This window comes from Lasiosphaeria miniovina (genome assembly GCF_030549165.1).
Source record: "Lasiosphaeria miniovina strain SMH2392-1A chromosome Unknown B0T26scaffold_7, whole genome shotgun sequence".
NCBI lineage: Eukaryota > Fungi > Ascomycota > Sordariomycetes > Sordariales > Lasiosphaeriaceae > Lasiosphaeria > Lasiosphaeria miniovina.
The window spans coordinates 1,465,015-1,476,942 of NW_026848226.1; the positions used below are offsets into that span (position 1 = coordinate 1,465,015).

Consider the following 11,928-nt stretch of genomic DNA (forward strand, 5'->3'; position numbering starts at 1 on the left):
CTGGGACGCACGAATCCAGCAGCTTGGATCACAGTCACCACCGAGGCGGCGATGGAGAGCGGATCCATCTTGAAGTCAGAGTACAGAGCCAAAAGACTTAATAAGTACGTGAGCGCAGGCTATCTGACTGGCCAACAATAGATTATCCTGCCGTTACAGTTCACCTCTGGGTTGATAGATTTCGAGCTTGTCTTGGAATATGATTAAAACGAGAGCCCGAGGCAACAGGGGATACCATTAACCTTTCTCTTCTGCCCGCCGGACCAACTCCTGCGGTGTGGTCGATGCTTTAGAGAAGAGTATGCAAGGCCACCAATGATAGATTGTTATTATCTTTGTGATGGCTGCAATACAATTCTGCCAAGCCATTGCCTTGACTGAAAGTGCCTTGCGGCCTCCAGTTCTGTGCCTCCCGGACGCACATGCAGCTGTTTCTTCTACATGACGGCCCGTTCTAGCCTGTTTGGACCCCAGAGAAGGCAACACAGAGAGGCGAGAGTCAGTCCCCACACCCCACCGAATCCAGGGGTAATGTATACCCCGCCCAATACGTACTTATTAAGGCGGCCTAAACTGCTGCAACTTGCGGCTACGTACCCGCCAAAAACAGCAGTCTACAACCCTAACGCGACCGTCGCCGACGTGCTGAGCCACCGTACGGGGCTCGACCGCCGACGCGTTGTGGGCGTAGGCCGCGAACAACATGCTCATCCGCCCGGACTAGGTAATGTAGACCGTGTCGCAGCTGCGCGCCGTGAACCCCTCCCGCACCGCGTTCTGCTATAATAACTGGGGGGACGAGGTCGCGGGGCGGCTCGTCGAAGCGGTGACCGGGGAAACGTACGCGGCGTTCGTGGCCGAGCGCACCTTCGGCCTCCTGGGCATGGCCTGCATGAGCAACGATGTCGCCGACACGGCGAGCCGCGACGGTAATGTCGCGCGCGGGTACATGTGTCTTGACGACGGCACGCCGTGCGCTGCCCGGCGCCGCGCTTCGCGCAGGGAACGGCCATGAACGCCGGCGGGGTGGATCCAGAGCAGCGTGCGTGACTTGCTGCGGTATTATACAGGCTTTGCGGCGGCACTCAACGACCAGGACGCAACGGGCAGGACCGCAACGCCCGGCTCGCCGCTAAAGCAGCTCGTGGCGATTGCCAGCGGCACTATCAGCACGGCGGCCAGCCTGCGCGATCAGAGCTAGGCTGGGGTGGGCGCGGGCGCAGCTGCTGGGGCAGCTGGGGGCGACGGTCCCGGTAGTGGGGCAGCTGGGGGCGACGGTCCCGATAGTGGGGCAGCTGGGGGCGACGGTCCCGGTAGTGGGGGGCGGCGGTCCCGGTAGTGGGCGACGCGGCGCGCCCGCGGCTGGCGCTGTACCACGGCGGCATGGTGGTGGGGTTCTCGAGCGCCGTGTACGTGTTCCCCGAGACGGAGACGGCGGCGCTGCTGCTGGCGAACGGCGTGGGGCTCAACGACGGGCTGACGTGGATCAGGCAGCTGCTGATGTAGACGGTGTTTGACGACGCGCTCAAGCACGACTATGTGGCGCTTGCGCGGGCGTCGGTGGTGGACGGGCTGGGCACGTACGAGCGGGTTGAGAGGGAGTTGCAGGCTGAGGTGTTGGCTGCGAGGAGGGGCGAGGCGGCTGCCAGCGCGCCGAAAGCGCTCAGCGCGTATGTCGGCAGGTACTACACTATAGCCAGGACGTTTTTTATTGATGTTTCCGTCAGGGGAGACGGCGAGCTGTGGATGAACTTCCTAGGGAACAAGGACGAGGACTACCGCCTCAAGCACTACCTCAGCGAGGAGTTCAGCTGACACATGCCGCGCGACGAGCAGGTCAGGCGGGGAAGGTACCCCGTCGAGTACATGGAAGATCAGGTCCGACTGTGGAGGCGGCGACACGGCTCAGGGGATCTTCTGGGTCATTGAGCAGGACTTGCCGAGGGGATGGAACTGACCGAGACGTTTTTTGGGTAGGCGGGGCTGTAAGTCAGTGCAAGGAGAGGCCAGTCACAGATAAAAGGAAACAGGATAACATACCCGCTACGCACGGAATGGGAAGGCACGGAATGGACACTGCAGAATTGAACTTTGAACACAAGAATGTTGTGTCATTGATGCTCGAACGGAGAATAAAACTAGGAATACGAACACTCTCATGGCGGGGCGTCGTTTCTTCTCCTGCCGCCGTTCTTGCTCCTGGCTACGTGTTGCCTGAGCGCTTTAGTCGTGTCTGTCAGACTCCTCTTGGTCTTCGCTCTGGCCTTGCCGACCGTCATGAGGAAGTTCTTCTTGCGCGCCTTCTCCTTGTTGGTGCTGCTCTTGCCTTCGGCCTCCTTCTTGGACTTGCGGATGGCCTGCGTCGACTTGTGCTCGTCGCGGCCAGGCTTGCCGTCCTTGGCGAGCGCAACCCGCTCCTCCTTGGTCGACTTCTTACCCAGCGTCGCCGGGAGCTCAATGTCCTCGGCCGTCACACCCTCGTCGATGTGGCGGTCAATAAGCTCCTTCTTGCGCTTGGAGCGGTTGCCCAGCGCCTGGTCAACCCTGGCCTCTCGCCGCAGCTCCTGGAGCTTAAGCAGATCGGCCGGCGTCAGAATGGACGTCATGGCGAGCGTCGAGATGCCGTTGGCTTCAGCAACCACGTTCTCCTTGTCTCCATCCACGAGCTGCGGTGCCTCAGAACCCGTCTTCTGCCGCTTCTTGGCAGGAACATCGTCCTCCCCGTCGCTCTCGACGTCAATCCAGCCTCCTGAAGACTCGCTGTCGGTGGAACCGACCTCCCACTCGTCCGAGTGGAAGCCGTCGTCATCCTCGTCGTCCAGCTTCTTCTTCCCTTCATCTCCCTCGGGCAGGCCCTCTTGCTCGGCAAGCTTCTTGGCCTTCTGCTCCTCCTTGTACTGCTCCAGGAGCTCAATGCCTTCGATGCCTCCCACGTCCTCCTCGCCAAACTTGCGTTGCCTAGTCTCGCCCGAGCGGAGACCCATGGTGGCCTCCTTGCCGCGGTACTTCTTCTGGAGCAGTTCGGGGTACACCTCACGGTAGAGCGACTGCAGGCCCTTGGCGGCCATGACAACGCCCTTGTCTTTACTCCGCTGGTAGAGAACCAGGTCCTGAAGCAGCGTCTCGGTCATGCAGAGCGGCTGGCGGATGGCAATCTCGCGGATCGAATTGATGCCGGCGGCCGCAACCTCGGAAGCCGACGCTTCCGAGACAAACTCGTTGGCAATCTTGACTACCAGCGGCTCAATGGCATCTGGAGGCACGAGGTCGTGCGTCGCCTGGGCAAGCGAGGCAAGGAACGACGTGACTTGGGCTTGCTTGGGCGTCAGGAAGCGAACGAACCAAGAGTACAGGGAGATGATCGTCAGTTTGTGCAGGCCGACCAGACGGGTTACAAGCTGCAAAATCAGCAGCTTGTTATCGAGGCTGAACTTGTTCTTTGTGTTCTGCAGGTGCTTTTGGAACAGCTGCTCGGCAAACCCCTGGGGGTCGTGAAGCAGATGCAGGGCTGAGAAGTTCAACGGATGCGGTGCACTCTTTTTGCGATCTTGTCTGTTTGCATTATTAGCAATGGCCTAGCCCCCCCCCCAATACTGCGCCCGTGCATCGTAAGCCCGTGTGAGGCGACGTACTTTTTAACTTTGTCAATGGCCTTCTCGTATGCCTTTTGGCGCTTCTTTGACTTCTTGTTGATACCGGATTGATGCTTGACCCGTTTAAGATCGACATCGTCGCCGCTGGACTCGTCTTCGAATTCCTCTCGCGACTTGTCTCCGCCCAGGAAGAATTTGACACCGCCCACAACCACCTTCTCGTTGTCACCCAGGCAAGCCTCCTTCATGACGTCGCAGGGTTTCGCATCCGACCAGACCTGGCGGCGCCAGAGCTCGCGCGTGATGCGCGTGGCCCACATGCCCTTTGTGGAAGTGCGATCCGACGTTACTAGGTTGTGCAGCACGGTCTGTATCGTCCGGTTGAGGCGGTGATTTGTCGACTTGGAGTTGGACTCCCGGAGGTCGCTGATGATCTTGGCGTACAAGAGCGATCGCAGCGTCTTGCTGGGAGTCTATTTTAGCGCAGGTTAGCGATCCGCCTCCCTAATTAGACGCAAAGAAGCGCGTACCGAGATGAGGATAGGGAAAAGGGTAGTGAGCAGACTGGTCGAGTCGATCACATCCTTTCTACGGAGCAGCACGAGACTGCCCACCACCTTCTCCCTCAGTTCCGGGTGCAGAACAGCATGGTGCTGGTTCAACAGCTCCTTGAGGTGGTCGGGGTAGGCGCCGGTGAGGTCGGGGTAGAGGTCGGCGACGTGGGCGATCAGGTCGACGAGGTCGTGGAACTTCTTGAGGTCGTCGGTCGAGGCCGTCGAAGGAGACGAAATGAAGATTTGCCGCTGTGCATCGTAGGCAAGCCACTATTCTCGCAATAGTCAGTCTCTTGCGCCAGTCTCGCCAGTCTCGCCCGACGTGCGCCAGAGGGCGGCTTTACTGACCTGGTCGTAAAACTCTTGGGCATATGATCTGCGCGCGGCCTTGCTGTTAGCCTTGGGTCCGGCGCGGTTAGGGCATTAGACAGCAAAGCTCACTTGGGATCTCTCCTAATCTTGTATTGAAGGCTGACCAGGTCTGCATCAACCTTTTCGAGCGCGGCGAGCTTGCGTTTGCCCATCTTGTCGTCTTTCTGTCGATTGCTGGTCGGTTGGGGCTTCGGGGCTCGCTTGGCTGGTGATTTTTTCCCCAGCCATCCACCACAATCCTTATCGCTTATCGGACTTTTTTTTTTCAGCGGGGCCTCTGGTTTGGTGGGGCAGACGTTTGACGAGTCTTGGCATTTACAGCTGAACCCTGCAGCTTCGTCCTCATTTCTACGGACTCCAGCGGGCAGAAATCCACGAGAACCACGCCAATTGGTGAGATCTCCCGCGCAAACGCTGCTCCGTTTCTCTCTTTCATTTCTTTTGGGACTTGCCAATTAAATACATGTTTTCGTGCCGAGGCGGTTTCACGCACAAAGATCGACTAAAATCCCAAAAAGGAGGAGGAGGCAGGCATTCCTTTCAGTCGTGGACTGGTCTCTCCCGTCACTTATTACTCAGTCACAAGCAACGTTTCCATGTCTCTCTACGTATTAAGATTCTGCTCCACGCCAGCCAGTCTGATGACACAGTTGTTCTTTTTCATCTTTCAGTTTCTTTCAGTGCCCCGGCGGTTCATGTCCTCGACTTTTCGACCGTAATTTAAATTATTTCGCCAAGCCTTTGGGCATGCGGAATCCTAGCTATGCCGAAGTTCCTGGCCCGACTTGTCACCAAGGCCGAACATTGCAGAGAGCCTGGCGGTGCTTCATCGCCCTAATGCAAGCTATTTCTCTAATAAGCTCAGCGCTACCAATGTCAAGCCACAGCACGCAGCACGAGAGAGAACAATCTCGCGGCTGCATTGTCCGGGGGAGCGTCGTCGAATCCATGGCCTAAGATCTTCAGCCACACCTGTTGGCTGTGCAGCTAGCCGCCTGCGAGATGACTCGCACTGCATACCGGGGCCATGATTTTTGGGGAGTTACTTGATGGTTGGCTTCTCGACATGCACGGAACTGGCACTCAAGGTTGTCCCGTGCCTTGTTGAATATAATTAAATGCCCGGGGAAGAGGCTCGTCATCTTCGAGAGGCCGAGCCAGGAATATCCAGCCTGCCGTCGTCCTTGGTGCAGCCATTGCCCTCCGGCACAAATGCCCCAGATATAAGAACCTGAGTGTTGTCCTCTGTCTGAATCTGCTTTCCTAACATCACGCAACGTCCTTCTGAACCACTAGTCATTGTCCGGTCTGTTCACATCTATCTTCCAGAGCCGACTCAACCAGGCAGCTACCACGCCTAGCCATAGGAACAATGCACCTCTCACTACTCCTCCCACTCGCCACCTTCCTCGCCGCCACCACCGTCTCCGCAGCTCCCACAACAAACCCTCTCTGCTCTCCCCGAGACGCACAATCCAATCTCAAGCGCACCTGCGGCGGCGTGCAATACCCAGCTCTGCGCACCAGCCCTTCGCAGGGGATCCCCTTCTCCGTCGCCCTGTCCAGCAGCTCATCCCTGTCGTCATCGCCGAGCCCGGTAGAAATCGGCTTCACCATCCCGTCCGACGCCGTCGGGCCGTGCTCGCTGATGCTCAACCTCCCGGCGGGCGTCGCGCAGGTCAGCGGCAGCGTTCAAGTCAACGTAGTCGCGCTGGACGGGCCGTCGGCGGGTTCGCTCGTCGGCACCACCACGTTCGCCGACGGCGCCGTCGCCACCATCAACAGCTTCGCCTGCCGCCCGCAGATGTGTTACTCGCTTGAGATTGCGCAGGACGATGGGAGTGGTGCCGCCGCCGCGGTGCAGTTTGTTGAGATGCAGGGCGCTGGTTTGACTATGACTTATGATTGCTGAGACCCGAGAGACCTGGGTGTTCGACTTAGGTGTTCGACTTGGGTGTATGCGTGTATTTGTGTCTGCCTATTCATTTCAAATATTGGGTTAATTAATAAATATTTAAGGGTTAACAGATTCTTAGGCCATATTCACCTATATACCTACTCTTTCCACATACGATACGTCTCCCTCATATCAGTGTGACCCGTTCCCATCCCGCGTTATAGAAAAACCCGACGTGGCCTTTTGGATGATAGATAGTTCCCGACCCAAGCCGTCGATACCGGGGGTCCATATCGGTCCCTTCCTTCGTCACCACCATGCAAAAGTGACAAGACGCATTTGAGAAAAGGTGAAGGAGCAACGAGCTTTCGCGCTCCCCTTCATCTACCCGCTGGTCGAGCAAGATGGTAACTGACAGAAACTCGTCCCAGCGACACTCAAAGTCCAATCTAAGGGGGTTTTTGCCTCTCGGCTGAGGCAGCGGCATGCCGAGCGGCTCCAGCAGGCCCAGGACAACCAGCTGGGAACTGACAAGGCTGGACGTGAATGGCACTCCTTCCCACTCGACATGCTAGCTCACGAGGCTCAGCTTTTGGTGGTAGTCCTCGAGGTTACTGACATTCGTCGCCGAGACTACACAGGTCGAAGGGCGGATAGATAGCCACGACCACGTAGGGATGCTCGGGATGGGTTAGCCGTAAGCCTTCCCAGGGTGGGGAGAACCGCTTACTTCGTTGGAGCGCGGCAGCCGGCGAGGTTCTGGCTGCGGCCGTCGAGTTCGACGTTCCAGCCGAAATCGTACCACAAGGTCTCCTCCCAGCAGCCGAGAACCGGCGTCCCGCCGGTGGTGTCCTGGTAGTACTTGACCAAGCCGGCAATGGCGGCCACCCTGTCCGAAGGAAAGGTCAGGAGACGCGACGAGTACTCTGTCACCTAGGACTACTAGTTCCCGACGGCTCGAGCCGGCGTGCTCATGTCTCGCGTCCCGCTTCCTCGGGACGGGTGGGCTCGGAGACTGGAAATATCCGGGTACCTCACCGTCCCGTCCTCCGACTCCATTCCGACACGGCACTGGTAGTACATTTGATGTTCTGTGAAGTGGACGAGGCGGGCCGAGAGGACCTGCTCCTGAATCACCCATGCTATCTCGCTCAGGGGCGCATTCCAGATCGCTCGGGGCGAGGCGACGGGGTACCTGATCGAGCAGGCCTCGACCCCCTCTTGTTGGGGGCTTCCGTCAAATTTCACGTGGATCAAGGCGTCTGGGTCCGAGCCGTCGAGGGAAAGGCCGCCGTCGCCGCTCAAAGACGAAGTAGCCGCAATGGTGAAGTAGCTTCTTCGGTAGACGCTAGCCATTTTGACGGCCTCTGCTGCCCAGATCGCGTCGTCGTCCTGGATTATGCAGAGCGAATCGATCCACAGGTATCGGATTCCGAGGGCTCTCGTGACTTGGATTGCATCCGTGAAGGTGCGAGAGAGGGCGGCGGTCGGGATTACTTGCATGTGGCTGGCGAGGTTCGCTTTGGTCGTCTTTAACGGTGGCCTGGCCGACGAACCCCAGCAATGGCTGAGGGCCACGTAGCGAATGGGAGAGATCAGCGCCCCTGTTTGGGTCGAACATGCGAGGCTGACGGTGGATTCATCACCATTCGTGCCTAGATCGAGGAACCGGGCAGGGTAGGTTGTTCGGGCTGCGCCGCAGGTCGAGTGCTCCCTGAAGCAGTGCTCGAGTCAGTCGTTGATAACTTGGAACTCTTTCGACAAAAACAGGACACGTCTTGCTCCATACCGCTCTGGTTGCCAAAATATCTTGAATCCATCGTGTCAGCTAATTGGTATCACAGCCGTATTGCTCCATACTAACTCGTGCTGCCGCATATTCCAATCCTGGGGTCGTCGTCGCCGTGGAAAGGCGAGTACCCTGGATCTTCGACCCCTGTGTTTTCCCACAGTTCCAATTCTAGAACCGTCACGAGAGAACGCGCTGCTCTTGTTTCGACAAGCTTGACTGCCCATTGTTGGTAGTTTTGGAGAGCCTTTACTGAGGATAGAATTTGACAAACGCGACAAGCATTCGAGGATGCAATGAGGGCGGTTATGTTGGAGTGATGGTTGGCCGTCTGACTCTTCCCGAGTCTCGATGGACGGCAGAAGGTCGATGCCGAGCTGGCTCTGCCTTGGTGGGATATTGAGCCCCAGAGAGCTACAGATTGGCAGAGATTGCAGACAGACATTCTGGAGCGAGGAATCTGAGGCCAGGTATTGCGGTTTGTTTTGTGGCCTCCCTTTGCTTTCGGGAATTCTCGAGGGTAGGGTACATGTACCTGTTGGACTTTCGGGGTTCTGACCAGGGCTGGGCTGGCATTCGCCCGCCGTTCGACCTGTGGGCGCATGCATGCAAGGTAACCCTTTGGGCTTCCATTCCCTAGGCAGTGTCGTTCAGCCACGAACCCGTTCGTAGCACAGCCCCGCAAGGCACTGACACCGACACACCATATTATATCGTCTTCAACGGCCTGCAACCCATCCCTGGCAGGGCCTCCTCGGCTTCCTCCATCCATCCAAATTATCCAACGCGGGTGTCGCTGATCACCGTTCAACTCCATTATCTGTTAATTAAGGGGATCCCAAGAGAACCTTCAACCTATTTGCCTCAATGGCTGCGTTTTCTACGTGACGGAGAACCTGCGCAGCGCCTTGGCCCGGCTCCGACGGCCAACCGAGGACCGCCGGCTTTGGATCGACGCTATCGCCATCAACCAGCTCGATCTCCCAGAGCGAGGCGCTCAAGTCCAGGTTATGCCATTCATCTACTCGCGCGCGGAGAAAACGCTGGCTTGGCTTGGCGAAGGTGACGAGGAAATCAGCTCTGCCGTCAAACTCCTGACCGAAATCAACGAGAATATGGCGATACACGCATCCACGCAAGTCAGTGATTAAATAGACAGCGTCACACCCGAAGTCGTCATGTGATACTAATACGACGGCATTGGCCACACCTCTCGTATCCTCAAGCATTGAGGCCTACAGTCCCTATCGAGAAAGTCTGAGTGGACAAGCGGAAGCTAAAGTTGGCAAACACTACGGTCCCCACTTCTGGGCTGCCATAACAGACTCCCAGCCCACCAATATCAATCCAGAAAACCTCCCTGTCTCAAATCTTCCAGACAGCAGTAGCCAACACCGTCCGACCCGAAATTAACCAACAGTTCGTCCAAGAAACATGTCTGTCTTTTCATCTTATCCCGTGGGCCCATAGCAGCTAATTAACTCAAGTCCTCTCTCAGACTCAGATACCCGTCTCAACAGTCGACATGGCGAGTAACAACCAGGACCCTCTGCTGTGCAACGGCTGCTACGGCTGGCGTCTATCCAATGGAGATCAACTAAGAGTTAATATGAGAGTCGAGGTCACATCGACGTGGGGGGTGCGTTCTCTCAGTTCAGGATAGCTGTTGCGTCTCAGTGATCTTGCCTGTTTGAACTATTCTAGGCTTTATCATCAGAGACAACATCAAATCCGTGCAACCTGCCACACGTCTTACTTGCCCAACTGAACTCCATCTTAATAAGCTACTATCCCTTTAAATTCAGCACAGACGCAAGCTCGTGTAGATACTTTGACACCCGAATGTCCAAAGCCATGAATATTACACAAAAGGCAACCCGACAGTTACAAGCCTCACCGGTTTACACCTCCGTTGCGAACTACTGGCCCCTCGCGAGCGCGTCCCAGCCAGGCTTGCACCGGGCACACGCATACCACTGGCTGTTGGTGGGCCCGATGGTGGGCCCGCCTCTGTCTGCACCGCACCGATGAGCAACGAACGAGTCAGCGATTTGGTGACGAGGGTCTGAAAAGTGGAGACCAAAAACTACTCACGCAGATCGTAGGCGTCGCACAGGGTATTCCGGGTCCCGGACCCGCCGGGGACGACGCCCCAGGGTGCGTTGGCGGGCATGCGCACCCACGACACAGGCTCGGGGCTCGCCAGACCCAAGTCTTGGCCCAGCCGCGCCGACGGAGGAGGCGCCTGTCCGGCCAGGATGGCATGGCGCTGCTGGGCCACGTCGTTGTCGGGTTTCGGGTGGGCGAAGAGAACCCACGATGCCGGCTGGCGACTGCTACTGCTATGGGTGCTGACATGGCGCGGGCCGAGCCGGTGGTTCCGCAAGAGACTGGCGTTCTGCTGCAGGCAGCTAGGGCAGAAGCTGGCCTCGTCGCCCATGCAGAACATCCAGCCGAGGGCGTATGCTTGGCTGGCTGGTTGGTGGTGCAGAAAGAGGTTAGTGTTGGTAGACTGGGGGGTAGAGGGAGACATTGAAAAAAAAATACCAGTTCTGCTACATTTGCCGCAAGTCAACACCAGCGCAGGGTTCTGCCCGAAGAAGGAGCCTGGCGTCCTGAAAGCGCCCCTGGCTCGGGGCTTGCCGTCGATGATCCGGCCGCTGATGATGCATTGCTGGCAGCAAAAGTTGCATGAGTCGGTTATCTCCCAGCTTTCACCGAAAGGGATGTCTGTGTGTGTGTGTGTTGGGGCTTGTTAGGAGAGCCTTTGTTTGAGGGGTTGGGGAAACGAGCAGGGCTGTGACCGACATCCATTGTGCGAGTGGCAGATAAACGGCGATGGCGGAGAGTCTGCTGCCCTTGTATTGGCCTGGGCTGCTGTTGCGAATCCAGAGGGAGTGGATGTGTTGGATCCCATATTACTTAATGGTCAGTTTGCTGGTTGTTTGTGGAGGCTTGGACCCGATGGAGGCGTTTCTGGTTGAGTGGCTCAGGTGGCTAACTAGACAAGTTGTAAGTACTTACGGGCAGCAGGTTCGGCCTCTTTTTTATACCCGTGCGAGATCCGATGGGTGATGACCAGTGACGTCAGGTATCGACTGTGGCTAGCTGAAATGATGAAATAGAAGCCAAGTATAGAATGGAGGGTGGGGTGACCACTCGGTCGCTGCGCTGGGTCGCTGAGCTGAGTCGCTGAGCTGAGTCGCTGAGCTGAGTCGCTGAGCTGGGTCGCTGAGCTGGGTCGCTGAGCCATCAGGCTCGCTCAGCCTGTTGTGTCGCGCAAAAGTTGCCCTCACCAACCCCCAATCACCCACACCGCCCCTTGCCACCTTGCTCAGGCACTGCAAGGGCTCGGGCAAAAAGGAAAGAGTCACCCTCCCCAGTGCAAGGTTCAGAACGCCACGTCCTAAAAGGGGCTAGATTGACCTCGCCAGCTGCTTGGTCAACAAGCCAATCTCTCACAGTACAAGTTTCAAAGTACCAGACGATAACTGTCCTTGGGGCTGTGACAGGAGGTCCAACAAGCTTGAATAGATACGTAAAGTGCAGGACGGCACCAGGCAGATGAAATCGTACCGTAAGATTTCAAATCCTGGCCACTGTGGAGCGTGGCCTTTTATTTTCTTGCCTGAGCCTTCGTACCTGGGCAGGACATGATCGGGGAACTGCCACTTGGCGGAGTTCCGAAGGTTGAAATGTCAACTTTCATCGAGGGGATAGTTT

The 11,928-nt window shown here is 57.3% G+C and overlaps 4 protein-coding genes across 4 annotated transcripts; 1 reads left to right on the forward strand and 3 right to left on the reverse strand.

Annotated features, from left to right (window-relative positions):
- Positions 1–2,156: 2,156 nt before the first annotated feature.
- On the reverse strand, positions 2,157–4,671 carry B0T26DRAFT_655904 (SDA1-domain-containing protein; the record flags this gene model as incomplete). The annotated part of the gene is made up of 5 exons (XM_060438666.1): positions 2,157–3,552; positions 3,633–4,066; positions 4,124–4,417; positions 4,496–4,523; positions 4,589–4,671. The coding sequence occupies 5 exons, from the start codon at positions 4,669–4,671 to the stop codon at positions 2,157–2,159; spliced, it is 2,235 nt and encodes a 744-aa protein (XP_060291412.1).
- Positions 4,672–6,116: 1,445 nt separating this feature from the next.
- B0T26DRAFT_627747 (uncharacterized protein) lies at positions 6,117–6,347 on the forward strand (the record flags this gene model as incomplete). Its single annotated transcript, XM_060436212.1, has 1 exon — positions 6,117–6,347. A coding segment is annotated over one exon (231 nt), but the record flags the coding sequence as incomplete, so codon positions are not given.
- A 795-nt stretch (positions 6,348–7,142) lies between these two features.
- Positions 7,143–8,093, reverse strand: B0T26DRAFT_656962 (heterokaryon incompatibility protein-domain-containing protein; the record flags this gene model as incomplete). The annotated part of the gene is made up of 2 exons (XM_060438746.1): positions 7,143–7,342; positions 7,433–8,093. Coding segments are annotated over 2 exons (861 nt in total), but the record flags the coding sequence as incomplete, so codon positions are not given.
- Positions 8,094–9,630: 1,537 nt separating this feature from the next.
- Positions 9,631–11,332, reverse strand: B0T26DRAFT_726203 (uncharacterized protein). The gene is made up of 4 exons (XM_060442812.1): positions 11,014–11,332; positions 10,753–10,935; positions 10,300–10,680; positions 9,631–10,219 (listed from the first exon to the last, which is right to left on the reverse strand). Exons 1-4 carry the CDS (start codon positions 11,120–11,122, stop codon positions 10,125–10,127), a joined length of 768 nt encoding a protein of 255 aa, XP_060291415.1. The 5' UTR covers positions 11,123–11,332; the 3' UTR covers positions 9,631–10,124.
- Between the last annotated feature and the right edge of the window lie 596 nt (positions 11,333–11,928).

What these genes read in the sequence shown, in the direction of transcription:
- B0T26DRAFT_726203 (XM_060442812.1), bottom strand. Translation starts at nt 11,122, where the DNA reads ATGGGATCCAACACATCCACTCCCTCTGGATTCGCAACAGCAGCCCAG. An exon ending in CTGCCACTCGCACAATGGAT is followed by an intron (nt 10,936 to 11,013) that starts GTCGGTCACAGC and finishes ACACACACACAG; the next exon opens with ACATCCCTTTCGGTGAAAGC. An exon ending in GTGCGACGCCTACGATCTGC is followed by an intron (nt 10,220 to 10,299) that starts GTGAGTAGTTTT and finishes GGTGCGGTGCAG; the next exon opens with ACAGAGGCGGGCCCACCATC.